This window comes from Tachyglossus aculeatus, chromosome 13 (genome assembly GCF_015852505.1).
Source record: "Tachyglossus aculeatus isolate mTacAcu1 chromosome 13, mTacAcu1.pri, whole genome shotgun sequence".
In the NCBI taxonomy this organism is placed as follows: Eukaryota; Metazoa; Chordata; class Mammalia; order Monotremata; family Tachyglossidae; genus Tachyglossus; species Tachyglossus aculeatus.
This window is the reverse complement of record NC_052078.1, coordinates 7,984,890-8,010,406: the sequence shown is the minus strand read 5'-3', so window position 1 is coordinate 8,010,406 and position 25,517 is coordinate 7,984,890. Positions and strand designations below refer to the sequence as shown.

Here is a 25,517-nt window from a genome sequence, read left to right as displayed (position 1 = left end):
TCTTCTGTGTGACCCCGGGCAAGTCACTTAACTTCTCTGTGCCTCAGTTACCTCAGCTATAAAATGGAGATCAAGACTGTGAGCCCCATGTAGGACAGGAACCCTATTTGCCTGTATCTACCCCAGTGCCAAGTACAGTGCCTGGCATACTGTACATGTTTAACAAATGCCACAGTTATTATTATTACAAAACACCAAAACTGGACTCTGTGTTAACCTGTGAGTCCAAGCAGCTTGTGTGAGTGTGGAGAGAAAAAGCCAAACATGTAGATAATGAGAAATGGGAGGGGAGGGAGGTGCACAAGGGAAGGAGAGATCGAAAAATACAAACAAAAAGAGAGAAACAGCTTGACCTAGTGGAAAGTGCATAAGCCTGGGAGTCAAAGGACCTGGGTTCTAATCCTGGGTCTTTCACTTGTCTGCTTTGTTACCCTGGGCAAGTCACTTAAGTTCTCTGTGCCTGTTTCCTCATCTGGGGAAGCAGCGTGGCTCAGTGGAAGAGCACGGGCTTTGGAATCAGAGTTCATGGGTTCGAATCCCGGCTCTAGCAATTGTCAGCTGTGTGACTTTGGGCAAGTCACTTCACTTCTCTGGGCCTCAGTTCCCTCATCTGTAAAATGGGGATTAAGATTGTGAGCCCCCCATGGGACAACCTGATCATCTTGTAACCTCCCCAGCGCTTAGAACAGTGCTTTGCACATAGTAAGCGCTTAATAAATGCCATTATTATTATTATTATTATCTGTAAAATGGAGATCAAGACTGTGAGCCCCATGTGGGACACGGACTGTGTCCAACCTGATTATCTTGTATCTTCCCCAGTGCTTAGTACAGTTCCTGGCACACAGTACGCACTTAATAATTGCAGTACTTGTTAACAAATATCATTAAAAAACCCAACAAAACAGATACACACAAACTGTTCAGAGAGACCAGCGACTGATCCCTCATTATCATTCTGCCCATCCCACCCTCATTCAACCTTACTCTACTCTCTTCTTCTTATGATAATGTTGGTGCCAAGCATTATTCTACATGGTAGTGTGGATACAAGATAGATTAGAACCATTCTTGTTCCACCTGGGGCCCACAGTCTAAGAGGATAGAATAGGAATGCATTTTATATATGAGAAAACTTAAGCAGGGAGAAGTTAGGTGACATGCTCAAGGTCACACAATGAGGCAGTGACACACCCGAGACTAGAACCTGGGTCTCCTAGATCCCAGTCCTGGGCACTTTTCACTTTTCTAAGGGGGATGGGGAGGGTGCTGTGTTTACAGCTAGGGTTGTAATTGCCAGGATAGAGGCTATAAAACACACTAGTTTTCTAAATATTGGAGGCCAAAGGAAGTCGCTGAAGCCACTCTCAAAAAGAAACATTCCCCTATAACAGCAGAGTACTTTGTAACGGGACCTTTGGCCAACACAATTAATTTAAGAACCAAGTCAAGCAGTTTCTGGGAAGAAATGTTTATACTAAATGTTGATCACTTTCCAGAGAAATTACATTCCATTTTATAGTGGCTGCACCACCTATTGGTCCATTTTACAAATGCATTTTTATACAATATTACACCTACAGAAATATCTCTCAAATATTAAAGTGGTAGAAATCACACCAGTCGCATGGCAGAGAAAATAATATTTACCTCAAAAACCACATTTTAAATAAAAAAAATTCCTAAAAAGTGCTCCTGAGAGTTTCTATCACATTCACTTTTTGCCTCTAATACTTAGTATCTCAACCTCGGACTCTCATTTATGCTGTTCTTGTGCCCCATACCAAGTGGTAGCAGTAGTGATAGTTTTATATTTAAAGGGCTACCAGGTGCAAAGCACCGAACTAAGCACTGGGAAAGAATTCACGGGTGGGAATCAGACATGGTCCCTGGACCTCAGGGGCTCACAATCTAAGAATAAAAGGCGGTGGGGGGCTGGAGACTGACGTAATAGCGAAAGATGACGGAGGATGAAACAATCGGGACGCTAAGACAACGTAAAAGATGAGGATGGGAATAAATACAAAAGATACGATCCAAAAGGCTGTGGGGTGCTTTGGCTAGAGGATCAGAGTCCAACGGTCACGGTCGTGGCCAGGGCGACTGCCATAGTCTCCCAATGCTTGCCTCATTGCTGTTTCTGCCCTTCCCGCCAGGTAGGGGCCAGGATGATGATGCGGCACGGGGAGGGGGAGCGGCCCAGGTTACCGGCAAGGGGGCTCAGCGGTGGTGGTTGCGGGCCAAAGGCACGTGCTCCTGCTGCCGGGGTCTTTTCTGCTGGGCTGCTGCAAGGCTGATGAGGTGGGAGGGGAAACAAATTGCAAGCTAATTATTGCATTACACTGTCTAGCACGGTGCTTGGCATGCAATAAACACTTAATATTAAAAAAGAAAAGGGGGGAAAAAGCCATTTTTTTCTAGATGGAATTTATGTAATATTAAGTTCCCATATGAAGTTCACTCTCATAGCTTGGAAGATTAGCTTTGGCCGCTCAGAGTAGCTTGTATTTTCCCCAGCACTTAGTATGGTGTCTTACACACAGTAGGCGCTTAAACACCACTACAGTAAAAAAATAATAATGAGATGGGGTAGTTCAATTTAGAGCCAAAATACCTGGCAGTCTATGGGACAATGAGATAACGTCACAAACAGTCCTGGGCCCATGCAAACATCAGTTACAACCGTTAATTAGCATTTGTTCCGCAAAAAGGTCAGGAAATCATAACGTCTCTTCAGTTCTACAAGAAGCCACACTGCTGGCAGCATCACATTTCAATACGGAGGACGGTATGCACCGGTGTTGGTAGTCAGCTAGCACAGTGACCACAGTGAGTGAAAGCCAGAAGAGGGAGATGGAAGGAAGAGGCAATCCCTTAAAAGATATGTCTCCTTTTAGTCTCATGAACGCAGCTGGAGAGGAGTGTGTGGGAGGAAATGGAGCTAAATGGGCGGGAGTCCTCACACGGTGGGGCGGCTTTTCCAGTATTAATCCTTCCTGCCCCAGCTGGCCTTGCTCTGATGCCTCTCCTCACACATGGCTCCACTTACCTCTGCTCTCAGGGCTTCCCTGCCTAGAGGAAATTCATGGTGCTGCTGCCATGGATCCCCAAGAGCAGTCTCAAGGACTGAGGAGGAAACGTCAGAGGGAAGGAAAAGTGTCTATTGGCCTGGGCCTAACTGAAAATAGAGAGCCCCACCTTAAATGTCCACCCGCTTAGGAAACGAGTCTGGGAGCCTAGGAATCCCCTACAGTTCCTCGTCCTGGGAGCCACTTCAGTTTCCATTAATAACTTATACAATATTTTTCTTAAGAAGTCAACTTTCTGCTTGTTTAGCTCACTGAATTCAATTACCTAAATGTACCAAAAATGAAAAAAAAAAACCAAAACATAAACCACTGCATTCTCAAAGTTCATATATATTAAAAAACATTGGTTTTCACAACTGAAATATTAAATTGTGAACCAGATATCCCTACATTCAGAAACCAAACTCCCAGACAATCAGGGCTCAGGAATGGAGTTTACAAAACCTAGATTGGCGTCTGGCTTGACAAACGTCACTTCCCTGTCCGGGTCTTTTCTGGTCAAGTGGAGAAGAAAGCAGAACCACACACCCGACCCGAGCACTGAGCTTGCACCTCTCTGCCTGACTTTGAAGACACCAGACCAGCAAGGGGAGGGGGGAGAGTCTGCTAAAAGCGTGGTTTTGGGAACCCGTGCAAAACCGGTGGTTAGCTTAGTAAATAGTCCCTGTTTATGCCCTACGTCTGTCCAAAGCTGCTCGTTAAATCTTCAAACTCACCCGAAAAATACATATAGGACAGTGATATCCCTCAGAAGGCAGCCAAGTAATGTTTCTGCCCTCGGCTAGGCCGTAACACGAGGTCGGCTTTTTCTTTTAGGGCAGTTGCTTCTTCGGCGCTTTTGTGGGCCTGTGCGTTCTTCAAGAGGAAGTGGTTAATAAAAAGCTTCAGGCCCTCGCTCAGCATTCCCAGCTTTGGGTTGTCATACATCCTGAAAAAGCAGGCATACCAATAGGCGAGGGTCAGAATTAAAAATGGCGACTTCTGAAAGGTCACTGCTTCCTAGACAACAATACTGATGCAAAGTTTGAATTTCCTTAAAAAACCCAATTCAGAATCTCGAATTTGTTTGCCCATAACGTGTCTTCAAACTACTATTAGCTGGGTTCTCAACTAAATACATTTTGTAGGGTTATGGAAAAGGTAAGGGAATTATAGATCATGCACAAATCAGAAAAATGCCCTAGTAACCTACATTTCTATAAATAGCACAGGGGCTACTTGTCACCAATGAATTGCGAGAACTATGTGGGTTACTTACTTTGTAAAGATTGAACTAAGTTCTTCAACTTCAGTTTCCATTAATAACTTATACAATATTTTTCTTAAGAAGTCAACTTTCTGCTTGTTTAGCTCACTGAATTCAATTACCTAAATGTACCAAAAAAACAAAACAAAAACCAAAACATAAACTGCTGCATTCTCAAAGTTCATATATATTAAAAAAACACTGGTTTTCTCAGTTGAAATATTAAATTGTTACCCAGATATCCCTACATTCAAGTGTTTAATTTTTTCTGACAAGAAGCCAAAACTTCAGCTAACGTGGTTTTAAGTTAGAAGATTTGTTCTCTTTACAGCCAATGGCAGGGTTTTTTTTTTTAAATGGTATTTGTTAAGTGATTACAGCAGGTGAAGCACCACTCTAAGGCCTGGCGTTGATACAAGTTTGTCGGGTTGGACACAGTCCTTGTCCTACATGGGCTCACAGTCTAAGCTAGGAGGAGGAGGATTTAACCCCCATTTTACAGATGACGTAACGGAGGAACAAAGAAGTGACTTGCCCAAGGTCACCTAGTCAACTGGCAGAGGTGGGATTAGAATCCAGGTCTTCCGACTCCCAGGCACCCGCTCCTTCCACTACGCCACAATGTGGCACCAACATCAAACTGCTTTCCAGTAAGCAGCCCTGATTGTTTCCATAATCCAGCTCATCTAAACTCAGTTTGGAGTTGTTTTTGAATATGGGCAAAGCTCTTTCTCTGGCTTTTTACATCTTCCCCCCATTTTGGAAACAGTCACACAATTACTTTGGCACCCATCCAAATGTGAATGCCATTCAAAAATTATTTACATTACAATTAAAAAGTTAAACTTAATCCAACTGTGAATGACACACAAAAATTATTTACATTATAATTAAAAAGTTCAACTTGATAGTCTGAGAGCTCCTAGAGGTCACTTAGTATTACTAGGCTTACTGAACATGTAGTAACCCTTTAAAATATGACTGATTAAAATGATGAGACATGTCGCTCGGAGGAAATTGGATGGCTTAATGGCTGATGTCTAGGCCATCCAAACATATGTCACTTGCTTAGGTTAATTTAACCATGGAATGACAAAAGCATTTGCCCATGGAATGATAAAAGCCACGCTGTTCAGAGAGGCAGCGTGGTTCAGTGGAAAGAGCCAGGGCTTGGGAGTCAGAGGTAGTGGGTTCTCAACCCAGCTCTGCCACTTGTCAGCTGTGTGACTTTGGGCAAGTCACTTAACTTCTCTGAGCCTCAGTTACCTCATCTGTAAAATGGGGATTAAGACTGTGAGCCCCACCGGGGACAACCTGATCACCTTGTATCCCCCGCTTAGAACACTGCTTCACACATAGTAAGCACTTAAATGCCATTATTATCATTATAAAACAAAAATGAGACAGAATGGACAGCAGGAAAAGGGATATTGAACAATAATTTATGAGACCAGGCACAGAAACCAAACACAAACCTTAAATATGGATAATGGGAGTGATTTGGTCTTTAGCAAGTGGACCAACAGATGAACCAAATTGGAGATCGTACTGGCAGTCAGGTTTTCTAGATCTCGGAATTTATCCCACATGGTGAACTGGAATGTCATCTACGAATCCAAGTAAAAGAAAAAAATAAAATAAGCACCCAGGCAATAGTAGCATAATATGCTTTAGACATCATCATTACATCCAAGATATCAAACTACTATGCTATTTTCACCAGTGGTCCCCAGACCTCTTCTATTGGCAGCACCTTCTTTTCCAGTCTGTTACATTGTCCTGCTACACGTGTGAGATCGTGGAAGTTCTGAATTCCGAATCATGGCTACACTCCAGTCTGCTTTCTGCTTTTCCCCAACAGTGGTAATTTAAAATGGCAGTGAATTTTACGGCTTGTCAAACTAGCATCCCCCAGCAGTAGCCCCTTTATGTAGCTACTGCAGCATCCGAAGGTGGGCAGAGAGAAAAATCAACCAATGGTATTTACTGAGCACTTACTCTGCAGAGCAATGTACTGGGTGCTTACAACAGAGTTGATGGACATGTTCCCTGACCACAAGCTTACAGTCTACAAGGGAAGCAGCATGGCTTAATGGAAAGAGCCCGGGCTTTGGAGTCAGAGGTCATGTGTTCAAATCCCGGCTCCGCCAACTGTCTGCTGTATGACTTTGGGCAAGTCACTTCACTTCTCTGTGCCTCAGTTACTTCATCTGTAAAATGGGGATTAAAACTGTGAGCCCCCTGTGGGACAACCTGATCACCTTCTAACCTCCCCAGCGCTTAGAACAGTGCTTTGCACATAGTAAGCGCTTAGTAAATGCCATTATTATTATTATTATTATTATTATTATTATTATTGGAAGGGTGCTCTGAAACTTGAACCAGAAATGGCACTTTAAAGAGGTCATGGCTGAAAGCCAGAGGGACAGAAAGGAGGTTCCGGTTTCCCATTTGAGAACTCCTACTCTACAGTTCTGTTTTTTTAAAAAAAATTCCATTTCCCTCTTTAGATCAAATCACTTAGAAAATATGCAAAAAGGCTTACAAAAATATCACCAACATTTTAAAGCTCTCTGAAGTCCTTTTCAGTTTCAGTACTGACATTTTGTGACAGAACACTCAGTTTAGCATCTTTTACAAGTGCAGGCTCTCTCAAACAGCATAGCTAATAAATTCTGTTTTTCAACAAAGTGCAAAACCTAAAGGTAAATTACACTGTTGTTATTTAGAAGCAATGTCCAAGTAGAGAATTAGAAGCAGAACTTCCGAGTTCTACATCTGGGCCTGAATTTGATTTCAACATTGACATGAAGTTACTGAATTACCTGAGAAAAACAGAAAAAAATGACAGAAGTCTGTTTCAATAGACACTTAATTTACCTGAAATTTCCTATCATAGTTACAAAACTTTCCAGCCAAAAATGCATAAAAAGGATTGTATTTTTTCTCCTGCAAGCAACAATCAATGAGAACGTGAACTATCTCTCTTTCCTGCTGATCCTTAAGTCCAAGCCTAAAAAGACAGTAACAGCAAATTAGAAACCAATTCATTTCCAAATTAAGAATAACATTAAGCACAAGATAAGCTTCAGTAGATAGAATTTAGAGTGAAATGATCAACAGGCACATACTCCTGTTTTTGACAGTCTCTGCTAATCACGAGTCAGATGTCATTTAAGGTTTGGGTCAATAGTTAGAATTTAGAGTGAAATGACCAACAAGCACATACTCCTGTTTTTGACAGTCTCTGCTAATCATTAGTCAGATGTCATTTGAGGTTCGGGTCAATTTTTAGATAAATAGTTTGATTCTGAATCTCTAACCACTAGAGCCATTTGTTTAGTCCTAATGGGTTGTTACTAAAGAGGACGAAAAATTCCTGAATTTCCCCACAGGTTTATCATAAACCAATCTGGCCTTTAAGAAAATGAGTTGGACCACAGCTTTAGTTAAGTGTGGTGGTTTAGAAGTTCAAATGGGCAGGATATGGGAATAAACCTGCCCACATTGTTGAATACAAAGGGCTGGGGGTGTGTGTGTGTGTGTGTGTGTGTGAGGGGTCCCTTTGAAGTGGCAGTGGGGGCCTCTAAGACCATCTCAGGTACACAGCTAAAACCCACACCAGGGGAGGAGGTGGAGGGCTACGAGGGGCTCTACCTAAGGACCTAAAAGGCCTAAGCATAACCCTGAAGGTTAATCTGTCTCTGCTCCATGCATGGCGGCTCTTTCCTCAGAGATGGAGGGGCTGGGAGTGCTTACCTCAGCAGCTTTTCAAATGCATCCAGAAAGTCCTCACTGACCATCAATGTACAAAAAATGCTTCTCCTCACATCAGTGTTCATTCTCTGCTTACGCGCAAGCTCAAGTATTTTTGAACTGACCTGGAAAGAATGAGAAAGCAGGGAAAAATGATTAAAATACTGAGTAATGATTAAAATGACCAGTACAGTTCTATGCACGCCTTTATTTAATGGGCACACAAAAGTGGAGGTAAGGTCTGAGTAAATGAAGCCCCTAAAGGTCACATTTTTGCATTGAATTTCTGCAATGATTTCCATGGCCAAAAAGGGTTCAAGAACTGAGATCTGTTTCTCATCAGTGAAGTCAAACTACCACACAGAGAGTCCGTAATAGTCTTAAGTGAGAAAATCAAGCCCCCACACATGTAGCAGAACGACCCAGTGGCAAGAGGCACGGGGTTGGGAGTCAGAAGACGTGGGTTCTAATCCCAACTCTGCCACGTCTGCTGTCACCTTGGGCAAGCCACTTAACTTCTCTGTGCCTCAGTTACCTGATCTGTAAAATGTGAGCTCCATGTGGGACAGGGACTGTGTCCAACCTGAATATCTTTTGCCTATCCCAGTGCTTAGTACAGTGCCCGGCACACAGTAAGTGCTTTACAAATACCACTAAAAAAAAATAATGAGTTCAGGGGATTTTGTGAGGGAACCGCAAAGCTAGAAAGAAGCAATGATTCATTCACTCATTCAATCATATTTATTGTCTGGCTGTATTTTGTAGGAAACCTAAAGAGTTGGTCAAATGGTGGCTAGAGAAGGAAGCAGAGAAGACACCCCTGGACACAGAACCTCCCGTTTCTTCTTAGACAAAGCCTGCTGTCTGTTTCAAACCTTGTGCTCTTCTCTCTATGCCACGCTGTGACCAACACGGAGCATTCCCGTGCCCTGCCTGAAGCTCCAGCCAGGCCCAACCGGCCCCAGCTTCTCTAGGTTCCTCCTCAGTCTCTCCCTCCATGTTCCCATCATCATCACTTGTATTGAGGGACTTTATGGAGAGAGAGAGAGAGAGAGAGAGAGGGAAAGTAAAAGTGAAAGAGAATGAACAGAAAAGCGAGGTAAGGGAGAGCGAGGAAGATGGGGGAGATGTGGAGGGAGAGCTCCTGCAGCGCTTAGTACAGTACTCTGCACACAGAAAGTGCTCAATAAATATGACTGACTGAATGAACGGTCCATGAGAAGCAGAGTATTTTCAGTCAACTTTTCCTCTAAAGAAATGTCTTACTGGCCGGCAAATTTGGCACTTTTCTCATTTACCGTTCCCACGTGCTGCTTCTGCTGGTTACTTGGGTTGTTGTTGGCGATCATTGGCGCTCCACTCCACGACGAGCCTACAATCCACCAGCGGCCGATCTGCTCGGCGTTCAAGAGGCCTTCCCATGAGACGCGCAGCTGGGTTTCCTTGCCAGAGCCACTGTTGCGCACCTGATTAAAACAGGAAGTTCTTCCAGTGAGAATCTTTTAAGGTCCAACAATGGGAAGAATTTTTTCGTCCAAATCTACATTCTTCTATGCGTATCCTTTTTATGTCAGGGCCAAGGGCCATACACAAAATGCTGTGCCATAAGCAAGCGTCAACTGTTTCATTTGAGCTTTGCATTGTGTAACTTTGCAGGATGCTTTACCTTTGAAAGGCAGAGGTTGCTTTCTGTAGTGGTTAAGAAAGCCTGCATTACTCCAGTGACTACAACCCTTAATGAATTTAAATCTATCTGTACAAAGAATTGCAGGCAACATTAACACAATAACTTCATTATTAACGGGGCAATTATGTATAACCGATCCTGATTCACATTTTCATATGCTGGGGTTTCTCCTTTTAACTGTGAAATGTACTTTATACATGCCTTTTGAACTGTGACTCTGCCATCAATTAAATTACAGAACTGATAAAGACAAAATGAAATGTTGAAAACAGAATTCTATTTTGAAAATAAAAAGCATTAGTCATGAGCTAGTTTTTCCTCCAAGTTTGAGATTATACTTTGTGTAAGACCAGAATTTTGTCATGAAGAAGCAGGAAGGAAGGGGAAAAACAAGGTAATCGAGGCACCCACTTGATGTTTAGTCACTTAAAAGCACAAGTTAATAGAAAAACCAATTTTTCGGGCCTCCCTCTAATCTACAAGTATTACTTTCAAACTTTTCCCAGAGGAACAGGAAGTTGGGCAATAAGCAGGTTATTAAATTTTAATTGATGTTACTAGCTTGTTCCTCACAAGCTTTTGGCCAAATGAAGATAGTCTGGGGAATGTTGTCTTTTTTTTTTTTAATTTTGCTACTTTACATACTGCCCTACGCTCTGGGTTTCAACACTAATTCTCTCTTAGGATATTTAAACAGCCCTTCTTCCCATCCATAAATTAGGATGTCTATTTTCCCCATCAGACTGTAAGCTCCTTGTGGGCAGGTGATTCTGTCTCCTAAATCTACTGTACGGCTCCCCAAAAAGCAAGCCCTTAATACTATTGACTGATTGACTGAAAGATACACAAAGTAAAGGTTCAGAAATCACAGTTGAAAGATTAGAAGTTTAGAAAAGCACTGTAAGGGGGGGGGAACAAGCCCAAAGAAAAGTTGGGTGAGTTATCTACCCCAGTACTACCATAACCAATATTTTTCTAGGGAATATGATTTCAGTACTCCTAAATTAACTTTTTAGATAGAATCAGAATAGTCTGTAAAATATTTTTACTATCTTAAGTGTCACCATGGTTCATCCCTGCTCAATATTTCACCTTGACAATGGCACCGGAGAATGATGGGAGGAACAGGTTCTCTGGTTACCCTCCTAACGCGTCTTCCAATTCAGGGTTAAGGTTGAACCATCATTCATTCATTCAATCATATTTATTGAGCGCTTACCGCCTGCAGAGCACTGTACTAAGCGCTGTCTGCTGTGTGACCCTGGGCAAGTCACTTCACTTCTCTGGGCCTCAGTTCCCTCATCTGAGGGATGTTGCCAACTTGTACTTCCCAAGCGCTTAGTACAGTGCTCTGCACACAGTAAGCACTCAATAAATACGATTGATTGATTGACTGATCTGTAAAATGGGGATTAAGACTGTGAGCCCCACATGGGACAACCTCATCTCCTTGTATTCCCCCCCAGCGCTTAGAACAGTGCTTTGCACATAGTAAGCGCTTAACAAATGCCAACATTATTATTATTATTATTACAAGTTGGCAACATATAGAGACGGTCCCTACCCTACAACGGGCTCACAGTCTAGAAGGGAGACAGACAACAAAACAAAACATATTAACAAAATAAAATAGAATAGTAAATATGTACAAGTAAAATAAAGTAAAAAATCTGTACAAACATATATACAGGTGCTGTGGGGAGGGGAAAGAGGTAGGGTGGGGGGAGGGGGAGAGGAAGGAGGGGGCTCAGTCTGGGAAGGCCTCCTGGAGGAGGTGAGCTCTCAGTAGGGCTTTGAAGGGAGGAAGAGAGCTAGCTTGGCAGATGAAGCTTGGAGAAGCAGCGTGGCTCAACGGAAAGAGCCCGGGCTTTGGAGTCAGAGGTCATGGGTTCAAATCCCAGCTCTGCCAACTGTCGGCTGTGTGACTTTGGGCAAGTCACTTCACTTCTCTGTGCCTCAGTTACCTCATCTGTAAAATGGGGATTGAGACTGTGAGCCCCCCATGGGACAACCTGATCACCCTGTAACCTCCCCAGCACTTAGAACAGTGCTTTGCACATAGTAAGCGCTTAATAAATGCCATCATCATCATCATGTGTGGAGGGGGGGCATTCCAGGCCAGGAGGAGGACGTGGGCCGGGGGTCGACGGCGGGACAGGAGAGAACGAGGCACCGTGAGGAGGTTAGTGGCAGAGGAGTGGAGGGTGCGGGCTGGGTCTCTGAGAAACAACTCTGACTTTCATCAAACATCATCAAACGCCTCTGACTTTCCCCCCGGTAACCTGTTGTCCTGAAACTTCTTACACTCAATTCATTTTCAAGAACTGTTTTAACTATCCCACAGCTCTTGTCCATGACCTCTTGGACTTTTTAATACTTTTTGCTTCCACAAATTTCTATGATAAATTCCTCATGCTTCCCGTTTTAATGTTGGCTTTTGTTTGCTGTGCACACACCCCTAATACGCTTCAATGGAGGCTCACTAGTCCATATGTTGTGAAAACTGGAAAAAATGGCAGTAGTGTTTGTCCTGACTCCAGCCTTCATAATTCTGCATGCTTGAATCACACCCTCTTCTTAGCTTTGGATTTTTGAGACTGTAATGTCCTCCCTTTCCCATTATCTTCTTGTATGGAGTGTGCTCTGCACCCCTGATCGCTTTTGTTGCCTTTTGCTGTTCTTTCCCTAGTTTTTTTTTTCCATCCTAAGATAAGGCGATCAGGAACTACAAGCAGTATCCCGGTGAGGATGCCCCACGGCTTTAAATTGAAGCAAAACTATGCTCTTGATTTTCAGTAGCCTTCCTGCTGATGAGCAGCCCGGATTATTTCCCGCCAGCTATTCCCACACCTTACAAGGTCACAATGACTATAACTTCTACATTTTTACTAAAATTATTTCTTGCCTCCAGCCAAATTTATCTCTGGCTCAAGGCCTTTGGGCCTGTGTTAATTTGTGTCAACATTAACAGCATTAAGGTGTACATTAACAGAAATAAATTACCAGTGTTCTTTGTAGTTTCCTCAATTTCTCAATAGGCTCAGGGTCATAGCCTGGGATTTTCCGCATGTCATTATTCTTTAGTGCCAACATGGTCTCTATCATAAACCGAACCTTAAAAACAGACATATTACAAGCAACGGATGAAAGAAATTTACAAAAACCTATCTGTACATCCTTAAATATTCACCTATGCCAGTTGCAGATACAATCTAAAGCTATATTAATCTCAACTGCATTCTTACCTATCTGTACATCCTTAAATATTCACCTATGCCAGTTGCAGATACAATCTAAAGCTATATTAATCTCAACTGCATTCTTACCTATCTGTACATCCTTAAATATTCACCTATGCCAGTTGCAGATACAATCTAAAGCTATATTAATCTCAACTGCATTCTTACAATCTGCAACTATTACCTTAAAAATTTCTTTCAAAAGTCACTGGAAAGTAATGAAAAGCATTAAGTTTACAAAATTAGGATATGCAGTGTTACTGCTTTCTGAATTAGCTACTCCTAGAATGTTGGTCTGGCTTGCAACTCTTTCATAGTCACTGGTGATTGAGTTCTAGGAACAAACTTCCGCAGTGTGAACTCAGTCATCCCAAAAAAGATATATGAATGACGGAGAGTCTTCCAAAATCTAAGTTCTGTAAGGAAGTGCTTAGTACAGTGCTTTGCACACAGTGAGTGCTCAATAAATACAACTGAATGAATCTAATTCCCTACCTAAAATTTATGTTAGTGCCCATCTCCTTGAGGGCTAGGGCTGTGACTATTAACTCTACTGCACTTTCCCAAGTGTTTAGTGCAGTGCTCTGTATAAAGTGAGAGCTCAGTAAATACTACCGATTGACTGATTGTGCAGTCTTTTAGCACTTTACAGAAGTAGCCTCAGGCGATGAAATCATACCCTGGTCTGGTCATGAAACTTGTTGCCCACTCCATTCGCTCTGGCCTGGGCTTCACTGATTAGCTCCTTCAGGGCCAGAGCATCGTCCTTCCTCAAGGCAAAGCCCACATTTTTCAGCAGCAGCAGAATCAGCTCGATGTCCTTCTCTGTGAAAGTCGCAATAAGCTTCTTCAGAATGTCGAAGATGAGGAGGGAGTGCACTACATGGAAGCTGTACAGATGGGCGATCAGGGCAAAGGCGTTATCGCATTCTTTTCCCTCGCTGCCGTTCTTATACACTTCATCGAACTTTCTCACCACCGCTTCCAGAAAGTGAGCCCCAACCTAAAAGCAGAAGTGAGGGCCCCATGAATGTGGTTACCGTTTATTTGTAAGGGATTCTTTTAAGAAGAAGTAATCCTTGTATTGGGGGCTCAGGTGAGGCAGTCTGTATGGAACTCAATAATGACTCCCTGGATGACACTGCACTGACTATTCTGCTTACTGGCTTCAATACTCGCTAGGCTTCTTTTCTTTACTGGTCAAATGGGATTGTGGATTTTGGCTGGTGTGACACAATTACAGACACTAAATCTAGTTGGGGCTCTTGTACATAGAAAAGGAAAACTTAAATGTTAATGCCATGATAAATTCCTCATATAGGAAGTTTTAAGGAAGTTCAGATCCCACAGGAATTTAATTCTGCTCTAGAAATGACCAATTCAAAACTAATTCAGCCAAAGACTCTATGGTCCCAAGTATTATGTTCATATATCTTTAGCATGGGTTTATGTGAGCATACATCTACCATTATAGCACTAAAAGGAAGTTTAATGGAAATAGCCATCTGAGACACCTCATTATCCTTTGGCAGAAGTTTCAGTGGCTGTCATTAGCCAAGCTACTATAATGACTTCCTCTTGGAGAAAGTAATTTTGCCTGTCCTTCACCCTATTAGCTTAGGTGTCGATGAGACCTACAACAAACAATCTCATGATTGCAGATCAAGTACATCTTTGATATTCTGTGAACGGTCAGGGGTCATAGCTTTTACCACAATTCACTGATGGTGGAACCTTTTCTCTAGTAACTTTATTCAAGAGATAATAGAATGATAAAGCCAGCCCTAAGAATGTTCTGAAATAGCAATATAATGGCACTATACAAATGCAATCGAAGGGAGTGAGAAGGGCATTCGGCAATTTCATTACATTTCTTAATAGGTAGGAATGATGCTTGCAGAAAGTAGTACAGAGTGCACAGGGTGAAAGGGGTGAAACAGCCAAAAACAAACATAAAAAGAGGTCTCTCCAGGCCTAAATCACTCTTCCACCTCCACCTCTTGCCTCTTTGGGGCCTGGTGGATTCAGCACCCAAGGGTTAGAAATGCCAGTACGCCCAGCAGGCCCTGACCAGTGAAGATACCCAGGGATGGGGGGACGAAGTGCGGGGGAGAAGGGGAACACGACCCAAACGATGCATAATCCCATCCCCCGATCTCCCGAAGAATTTTAAAATGCTATTCCGGCCCGGGTGACAAGGAACGCAAAGTTACTGAACGGTATCACCTGGTGCACTGGCGACCATAGCAAGGGCAAGGAGGCATTACGTGAGATGCTGCACAAATACCTAGAAGCAGTGTGGCTTAGTGGAAAGAGCGTGGGCTTGGGAGTTAGAGGTCGTGGGTTCTAATCCAGGCTCTGCCACTTGTCAGCTGTGTGACGTTGGTCAAGTCACAACTTCTCTGTAGCTCAGTTCCCTCATCTGTAAAATGGGGATTAAGACAGTGAGCCTCATGTGGGACAACCTGATATCCCTCAGTGCTTGGCACATAGTAAGTGCTTAACAAAAGCCATCATCATTATTATTATTACCTAGAACTGGAACTGTTTTGATGAGTTGAAGGGGAAACGCTTACCTCTATTCCCACCGTATGATGAAGAATGCTAACCAGGAGGACGTGCTCCATCACCAGCCGGGCGGGCATTAGTGCTTCAGTAACGCAGGCGTTCATAAGAACGCCTGTAAGGGTGTCATTCATGTCCTTTCTACTGTTTGCCATGTAGAGTTCTTCCAGCTGCCCGCTGATAGAGGCTATATTTGGTTCGCTCAATCTGTAAAGGAATTTCAAGGAGTAAAATGTTTAAAAATGAACCACACTACCAGTATTTACTGAATGACCCCTGGATGCAGTGTACTGGGCTTGGGAAGTACAAAACAAAAGAAGTCACATGTTTCCTGCTCCCTGTGGAATACAGTTACGAATATATTTACAAATATATAGCTATGAAGAACAGGTAAATGGATGATGGAATCAACAAATATTTAGAAGGCCTGAGGTACAAATAAGCTAGTCTCCAGTGCTAGAGATGACTGATGGGTTCTCTAACAAACTCTTGGGAATTGATAGGCAGGGGAATATGTTTACCAAGTCTGTTAAATTGAACTCTCCTAAGTGCTTAGTACAGTCCTCTGCACACAGCATTCCATAAATACAAATGATGGATGGGGAAGGTTCGCTGAAGGAGGTTGGATTTCGGAGGACTCAATGTTTGGGGGGAGCTGTAGTCTGCTGGATTTGGGTAGGGAGGGAGTTTGAAGCTAAGGGAACGAAAAGTTCGACTGAAGTGTGAGGAACAGTTAGAAGGCCAGCTTAGGAGGAAGGAAGTGAACAGGGGAATAATGGGTGAAGAGAGTAGTAAAGTAAGGTGGTGTGATTTGGTGGTGAGCCTTGAAGTCGACCATGAGGAATTTTTGATTGACGTGGAGGGACTCAGGAGGCCAATGGAGGGCTTTGAGGGGAGGAGAGGCGTGGGTTCAATGACCCTTCAATCAATCAATGGCATTTATTGAGTTCTTTCTACGCACAGAGCGCTGAACTAAATGTTTTGGAGAGTACAACAGAATTAGCAGATGCATTCCCTACCTGTAACGAGCTTACAATCTAGAGGGGGAGACAGAAATGAATATGAATAATGTATAATATTTAAAGGTATTTACTAAGTTTACTGGGGTTGGGGAGAATATCACGTCCAAAGATCACAGATACAAATGCATAGATGATGATCAGTGTTGTGGAATGTATAATAGAATAGAATAGGAAGGGGCTGAAGGCAGGGAGACCAACAAGGAGACTGACTGATCCAACAGTTTAGCCAAAATACGACCAGAGCTTGCACCAGGGAAGGTAGCTATTTGGGTGGAGAAGAAGGGGCAGATCTGGGACAGGTTGTGTAGGAAAAACCAGCACAGTTGTTTCGTTACGGAGAATTAAAACCGTTTAAAAACAGTTTATTTTCTTTGGATTTTTAAAATGGTGCTTTCTTAAAAATCTCAGGAGGCAAGAAGTACACGTTTTAACCATTAATTCTTATCTTCCTTCACAACCACAAACTGAATCACTTCAGCCAGACCCAGTTTACTAATAACAACACACTTAGATATGATAGTCAAGGAAATTTTTTTTTTTTAAATAATAATGCCCCTAAAGGATTTCACTCTTCTCTCTTCCTTTCTCTCAATCCATTTGATATGTTCCTCCAGAGCATGTGCAATCAGAACACACAGAGTAATTCGCCTCAATAAAACCACTGGCAGATATTACAGAACTGTGCTTACCAACTCTACTGTACTCGCCTAAGCACTCGGTCCAAAGCTCTGCACACAGTAAGCACTCAAATACCATTGACTGGCCGACAGATTGAGAAAATCACAGATGAGAGAACAGGGTGCTCAGGGCTGCACACAGAGATTGGCCCCTACATTGGGACAGCACCCTGAGACACAATATAGCCCAGACATTCCTACTGTACAGCCCAGGTTAGCTCTCTGTCGATAACATCAGTTGTCACGGCCACTTTCCCAGCCCTTAGCTCTCTCTGTGGTCAGAGAAAGCAATATTAACGCTGCTCTCGGGTCAGGTGTTGGCTAAACCTGTATTCCACAACAATTATGATTCAACCAGCAGTAAGTATTAACATTAAAAGGTCATTGTGGGCAGGAAGTGTGCTTATCAACCCTGCGGTATTGTACTCTCCCAAGTGCTTCAGTACAGTGCTCTGCACACGGTAAGCGCTCAATAAACACCACTGATGGATTAAAAGCCTGACCTCTGCCCACTATCGAGGGGAACTCTCTACTTTGCTACAACAAACCAACCTGCACACTTCACTCCTCTAACGCTAACCTTGTCACTGTACCTTGATCTTGTCTTTCTTACCGCTGACCCCTAGCCCACGTTCTCCCTCTGGTTTGGAACTCCCTCCCCCTCTGTATCCAAAAGATCACCATCCCCTATCTTCCGAGTCCTACTAAAATCACATCTCCTCCAATAGGCCTTCCGGGACTATGCCCTCATTTCCCTGTCTTATAAATAAATAATAAATAAATAATAATGGCATTTATTAAGCGCTTACTATGTGCAAAGCACTGTTCTAAGCGCTGGGGGGTTACAAGGTGATCAGGTTGTCCCACGGGGGGCTCACAGTCAACCCCCATTTTACAGATGAGGGAACTGAGGCCCAGGGAAGTTAAGTGACTTGCCCAAGATCACACAGCTGACAATTGGCAGAGCCGGGATTTGAACCCACGACCACTGACTCCAAAGCCTGTGCTCTTTCCACTGAGCCACGCTGCTTCTCTTCCTGCCACGCTGCTTCTCTTATCCCTCCCTTCTCTATCTCCTATGCCCTTGGATCTGTTCCCCTTAAACACTTTGACATTCACCTCTCCCCTAATCCCACAGCATTTACGCGCACATCCACCTGTAATTTATTTGAATGTCTGCTCCCCCTCTACTCTGTAAAATTCTTGTAAGTAGGGTTCATTTACATCTACCCCTTTGTATTGAACTCTCCCACTTAGTACAGTGCTCTGCCCATAGGAAGCGCTTAACAAATATCACCAATTGATACCTGTCTCGGGGTGAGAGACTAGTTTTTCCAGAATAGATTTAAACCAAATAAATTGCCATGTTACCTGTTGATTAAGCCTTTCACATTTTTCTTCAACCTTTCTAGTTCTTCCCTTTTTCTGGCATCCACCGTTTCTTCTGATCGCCTTACATGAGGTGGGATATATTTTGTAACGCTTTCACCCGCAACCTAATTGCAAAGAGACAAGCCAATAATTAAGGCCATGACTTTCCAGTCCAACAATCCGAACTCCTTTTCAGATCCACTTGTTGTTAATTCCAATTTAAACCCTTAATGCCAACTACAAATTAGTTCAGTTGAAGTTACAAAAAACTAATTTACAGCTTCTTTCAAAGACATTAATCTTCTAACATTTTACTGGGTGTCTAGGGAAGGGAGGTAAATTCAAGGGCCTGCTTTTTCTCCACAGGAAGGAAAGAAAAGCAGTTTTAATACTAGAATGAAGCTAACAAGGAGCAAAAGTCTGAGTACATGAACAAAATTGGTCTTATGCCACTCATTTTCTTTCTTTTTTTTTTTTTTAACCATAACTGGCTACCAGCTGGTGGGGGGGTTAACGTCAGCACTGGTGCCACCATATTGCCAAGCCACACTGGGGTCTCTGTGTCCAATTTATGTCAATATTGGCAGAAAAGCCATCTACAAGTAGGGATTCTGTCCACCCAGACAATTTGTTCAGGAAATTTTTCTCTGGGTCAATCACTCCTACCAGGTACACAGCTTTACGACCAGGAATATTTTTTTTAAAATGGCAATTATTAAGCACTTATTGTGTGCCAGGAACTGAACTATGCACTGGTGTAGATACAAGGTAATCAGTCCACGTCTCACTTGGGGCTCACCATCTTATTCCCCATTTTTCAGATAACGGAGGCTCAGAGAAGTTAAGTGACTTGCCCAAGGTCACCCAGAGGATAAGTGGCAGAGCTGGGATTAGACCCTAGGTCCTTCTGATTTCCAGGCCTGTGCTCTATCCACAAGACCACACTGTTTCTCACACTTTGTGAGAAACACTGTACTAAGCACTTGGGAGAGTACAACGGTAGACGTGACCCCTGTCCTCAAGGAGTTTATCTCCCAGCACTTGGAACAGTGCTTCGCACATAGTAAGCGCTTAACAAATGTCATCATTATCACCTAGTGGGATCTGTGCCCTTTCTACTTTTACTGTGGCTGATCTCCCCCACTGTATTTGTGGGGGGAGATACAAGGTCATCCGGTTGTCCCACGTGGGGCTCACAGTCTTAATGATAATGATGGTATTTTTTAAGCACTTACTGTGTGCCAAGCACCGTCTAAGCGCTGGGGTAGATACAAAGTGATCAGGTTGCCCCACGTGGGGCTCACAGTCTTAATCCCCATTTTCCAGATAAGGTAACTGAGGCCCAGAGAAATGAAGTGACTTGCTCCAAGTCACACAGCTGATAAGTGGTAGAGCCGGGATTAGAACCCACGACCTCTGCCTCCCAAGGCCATGTTCTTTCCACTAAGCCCACTGTTTCCCCACGCCCGGTGTTTAGCGCAGTGCCTGGCACATAGTAAGTGCTTAACAAATACCATCAACGTGTTACTACCATTACAACACACCCGACAGGGAGCGTCCTCCTCTTCGGCCGAGGAATTTTCGCTGTCCTCCGCGGGAAGATGCTCCTCTGGCTCGTCTTCATCCTCCTCCTCCTCGCTCAGCAGAGGGTCCTCTTCACTGATCTCTGCGGGAAGATGCTCCTCGGGCTCCTCTTCTCGGTGGTGGTCATCGTCGTCGTCTTCATCCTCCTCGCTCAGCAGAGGGTCCTCTTCGCTGTCGTCGCCCTTGCTGGGCATGTCCCCGGGCAGGCCCAGGCCCAGGGCGCCCAGTACATAGCCGAGCCCGTCGCGGGCGAAGCCGGGCGGCAGGGAGTCGAGGGCCCGGCCTTGGCCCTTCTTCCTGCGGCGGCGGAGGCCGAGGCGGCGCTCCAGGTGTCGGATCTCCCGCTCCTCCGCCTCGTTGGCCGCCAGCAGGGCTCGTCTCCGGGCCGCCGCCTGGGCCTCTGCCCCCGGTGCCCCCCGTGTCCCCGCCGGCTGGGCACGGCTCTTCCCTTTCCCCTTCTTGGCGACCGGGGCACCGTCCCCGTCGGACCCTGCCCGGCCCGACCTTTTGGGTGCAGACTCTCGGGGAGCTGCCCCCGTCCGGCCCGACCCTTTGGGCACAGAATCCTGGGGAGCTGCCCCTGCCTGGCCTTTCCCCTTGGGCACAGTCTCCCCGGAAGCTGCCCCTGATCCTTTGGGCTCAGACTCCCGGGGAGATGCCCCCGCCCGGCCCGACCCTTTGGGCACAGACTTTCGGGGAGATGCCCCCGTCCGGCCCGACCCTTTGGGCACAGACTCCTCGTCAGTCTCCCCCGCTCCCTTGGGCGCAGACTCCCAGGGAGAAGCCCGTGCCCGGCCTTTCCTCTTGGGCACAGTCTCCCCGTCAGTATCCCCCGCTCCATTGGGCGCAGACTCCCAGGGAGATGCCCCTGCCCAGCCTTTCCTCTTGGGCACAGCCTCCTCGGAAGTCTCCCCCGCTCGCTTGGGCACAGACCCCCGGGGAGAGGCCCGTGCCCGGCCTTTCCCCTTGGGCACAGTCTCCCCGCAAGTTTCCCCCGCTCCCTTGGATGCAGACTCCCAGGGAGATGCCCGTGCCCAGCCTTTCCCTTTGGGCACAGTCTCCCCCGCTCCCTTGGGCGCAGACTCCCAGGGAGATGCCCCTGCCCGGCCTTTCCCCTTGGGCACACACTCCTCATAAGTCTCCCCCTCTCCCTTGGGCGCAGCCTCCCAGGGAGATGCCCCTGCCCGGCCTTTCCTCTTGGGCACAGTCTCCCCGTCAGTACCCCCCGCTCCATTGGGCGCAGACTCCCAGGGAGATGCCCCTGCCCGGCCTTTCCCCTTGGGCACAGTCTCCCCGTCAGTCTCCCCTGCTCCTTTGGGCGCAGACTCCCAGGGAGATGCCCCTGCCCGGCCTTTCCCTTTGGGCACAGTCTCCCCCGCTCCCTTGGGCGCAGACTCCCAGGGAGATGCCCCTGCCCGGCCTTTCCTCTTGGGCACAGTCTCCCCGTCAGTCTCCCCCGCTCCCTTGGGCGCAGACTCCCGGGGAAATGCCCGTGCCCAGCCTTTCCTCTTGGGCACAGTCTCCCCGTCAGTCTCCCCGGCTCCCTTGGGCGCAGCCTCCCAGGGAGATGCCCCTGCCCAGCTTTTCCCTTTGGGCACAGTCTCCTTGTCAATCTCCCCCGCTCCCTTGGGCACAGACTCCCAGGGAGATGTCCCTGCCCGGCCTTTCCCCTTGGGCACAGTCGTCTCCCCGGCTCCCTTGGGCGCAGACTCCCAGGGAGATGCCCCTGCCCGGTCTTTCCCTTTGGGCACAGTCTCCCCCGCTCCCTTGGGCGCAGACTCCCAGGGAGATGCCCGTGCCCGGCCTTTCCCTTTGGGCACAGTCTCCCCCGCTCCCTTGGGCGCAGACTCCCAGGGAGATGCCCCTGCCCGGCCTTTCCCCTTGGGCACAGTCTCCCCGTCAGTCTCCCCTGCTCCCTTGGGCGCAGACTCCCAGGGAGATGCCCCTGCCCGGCCTTTCCCCTTGGGCACAGACTCCTCGTCAGTCTCCCCCGCTCCCTTGGGCGCAGACTCCCGGGGAGATGCCCCTGCCCGGCCTTTCCCGCTGGGCACAGCGGCCCCCCGCTCCCGCTCGGTCGTTGGCCCCCAGCGGCCCTTGCGCGCCCGGCGCTTCTGGCGCCTCAGCTCCTTGCGGCTCCCGGCGCCGCGTCGGCGGGGGGCCCGGGGGGTGCGGGCGGGGGCGCCGCCGGGGCTCCCGGGTTGGGCGGCCCGCACCAGCTCCTCCACCGCCAACCGCAGCCGCTTCAGGGGCCCCGCCCGCCGCCCCGCGGGGCGCTTCATGGCGGCCACACCGAGCGCGGCTCCCTCACCCGCCTTCCCTCCCTCCCTCCCTCAGCGCCCGGCGCATGCGCGTCACCTCACGCACGCGCGCGGAAGGAAGGACCAGGGGTGACGGAGAAAGCGGCCGCCGCGGGCGCCGGCGCCCCCTACCGTCGGGAGGCTGTATTGCAGGAGGGAGCCGGCCGGCCGCGCCGCGCCTCCTCTTGGGCCTTCATTCATTCATTCATTCATTCATTCATTCATCATTCATTCATTCATTCATCATCATCATCATCATCAATCGTATTTATTGAGCGCTCACTGTGTGCAGAGCACTGTGCTAAGCGCTTGGGAAGGACAAGTTGGCAACGTATAAAGACAGTCCCTACCCAACGGCGGGCTCAGTCTAAAAAAAGATACGATTGATTGATTGATTGATTATTAGGGTGTTTATTCCTTCATTCAATCATATTTATTGAGCGCTCACTGTGCGCAGAGCACTGTGCTAAGCGCTTGGGAAGGACAAGTTGGCAACGTATAGAGACAGTCCCTACCCAACAGTGGGCTCAGTCTAAAAAAAATACGATTGATTGATTGATTATTAGGGTGTTTATTCCTTCATTCAATCATATTTATTGAGCGCTCACTGTGCGCAGAGCACTGTGCTAAGCGCTTGGGAAGGACAACTTGGCAACATATAGAGACAGTCCCTACCCAACAGTGGGCTCAGTCTAAAAAAAATACGATTGATTGATTGATTATTAGGGTGTTTATTCCTTCATTCAATCATGTTTATTGAGCGCTCACTGTGCGCAGAGCACTGTGCTAAGCGCTTGGGAAGGACAACTTGGCAACATATAGAGACAGTCCCTACCCAACAGTGGGCTCAGTCTAAAAAAAATACGATTGATTGATTGATTATTAGGGTGTTTATTCCTTCATTCAATCATGTTTATTGAGCGCTCACTGTGCGCAGAGCACTGCGCTAAGCGCCTGGGAAGGACAAGTTGGCAACGTATAGAGACAGTCCCTACCCAACAGCGGGCTCAGTCTAAAAAAAGATACGATTGATTGATTGATTGATTATTAGGGTGTTTATTCCTTCATTCAATCATGTTTATTGAGCGCTCACTGTGTGCAGAGCACTGTGCTAAGCGCTTGGGAAGGACAAGTTGGCAACATATAGAGACAGTCCCTACCCAACAGCGGGCTCAGTCTAAAAAAAATACAATTGATGGATTGATCGATTATTAGGGTGTTTATTCCTTCATTCAATCATATTTATTGAGCGCTTACTGTGTGCAGACCACTGGACTAAGCGCTTGGGAAGGACAAGTTGGTAACATATAGAGACAGTCCCTACCCAACAGTGGGCTCAGTCCAAAAAAAAATACGATTGATTGATTGATTATTAGGGCGTTTATTCCTTCATTCAATCATATTTATTGAGAGCTCACTGTGTGCAGAGCACTGTGCTAAGCGCTTGGGAAGTACAAGTTGGCAACGTATAGAGACAGTCCCTACCCAACAGTGGGCTCACAGTCTAAAAGGGGGAGACGGAGAACAAAACCAAACATACTAACAAAATAAAATAAATAGAATAGATATGTACAAGTAAAATAAATAAATAAATAAATAGAGTAATAAATCTGTACAGACATATATACATATATACAGGTGCTGTGGGGAAGGGAAGGAGGTAAGACGGGGGGGGATGGAGAGGGGGACGAGGGGGAGAGGAAGGAAGGGGCTCAGTCTGGGAAGGCCTCCTGGAGGAGGTGAGCTCTCAGTAGGGCCTTGAAGGGAGGAAGAGAGTTCATCATCTTCATCATCATCAATCGTATTTATTGAGCGCTTACTGTGTGCAGAGCACTGTACTAAGCGCTTGGGAAGCACAAGTTGGTAACATTAGAGACAGTCCCTACCCAGCAGTGGGCTCACAGTCTCATTCATTCGTTCGTTCGTTCATTCATTCATTCATTCATTCATTCCTGTATATGTGTTTGTACATATTTATTACTCTATTTATTTATTTATTTTATTTGCACATATCTATTCTATTTATTTCATTTTGTTAGTATGTTTGGTTTTGTGCTCTGTCTCCCCCTTTTAGACTGTGAGCCCACTGTTGGGTAGGGACTGTCTCTATATGTTGCCATCTTGTACTTCCCAAGCGCTTAGTACAGTGCTCTGCACACAGTAAGCGCTCAATAAATACGATTGATTGATTGATTGATTGATCCCTTCATTCATTCAATCGTATTTATTGAGCGCTTACTGCGTGCAGAGCACTGGACTAAGCGCCTGGGAAGTCCAAGTTGGCCACATCTAGAGATGGTCCCGACCCAACAGCGGGCTCACAGTCTAGAAGGGGGAGACAGACAACAAAACCAAACATTGATAAAATAAAATAAATAGAATAGTAAATACGTACAAGTAAAATAGAGTAATAAATCTGTACAAACATATATACAGGTGCCGGCTCGTATTTATAATGATGGCATTTATTAAGCACTTACTATGCGCAAAGCACTGTTCTAAGCGCTGGGGGGGATACAAGGTGATCAGGTTGTCCCACGTGGGGCTCACAGTCTTCATCCCCATTTTACAGATGAGGGAACTGAGGCTTAGAGAAGTTAAGTGACTTGCCTAAGGTCACACAGCAGACATGGGGCGGAGCAGGGATTTGAACCCATGACCTCTGACTCCAATGCCCGTGCGCTTTCCACTGAGCCACGTATTTATTGAGCATTTATTGTGTGCAGAGCACTGTACTAAGCGCTTGGGAAGTACAAAGATGACGATGATGTGCATCTAGCTTTACTTCTATTTATTCTGGTTCATTCACTCATTCATTCATTCAATCGTATTTATTGAGCGTTTACTGTGTGCAGAACACTGTACTAAGCGCTTGGGAAGTACAAAGATGACGATGATGTGCATCTAGCTTTACTTCTATTTATTCTGATTCATTCATTCAATCGTATTTATTGAGCGCTTACTGTGTGCAGAGCAGAAAGGAA

At 45.8% G+C, this 25,517-nt stretch overlaps 1 protein-coding gene across 1 annotated transcript; it reads right to left on the bottom strand.

Moving 5' to 3' along the window:
- Window positions 1–866: 866 nt before the first annotated feature.
- NOM1 (nucleolar protein with MIF4G domain 1) lies at window positions 867–22,515 on the bottom strand. Its single transcript, XM_038755644.1, has 12 exons — window positions 20,197–22,515; window positions 18,653–18,777; window positions 15,594–15,789; window positions 13,697–14,020; window positions 12,782–12,892; window positions 9,390–9,557; window positions 8,095–8,216; window positions 7,216–7,348; window positions 5,811–5,942; window positions 4,348–4,457; window positions 3,806–4,017; window positions 867–2,293 (listed from the first exon to the last, which is right to left on the bottom strand). The coding sequence occupies exons 1-11, from the start codon at window positions 22,513–22,515 to the stop codon at window positions 3,837–3,839; spliced, it is 3,921 nt and encodes a 1,306-aa protein (XP_038611572.1). The 3' UTR covers window positions 867–2,293; window positions 3,806–3,836.
- Between the last annotated feature and the right edge of the window lie 3,002 nt (window positions 22,516–25,517).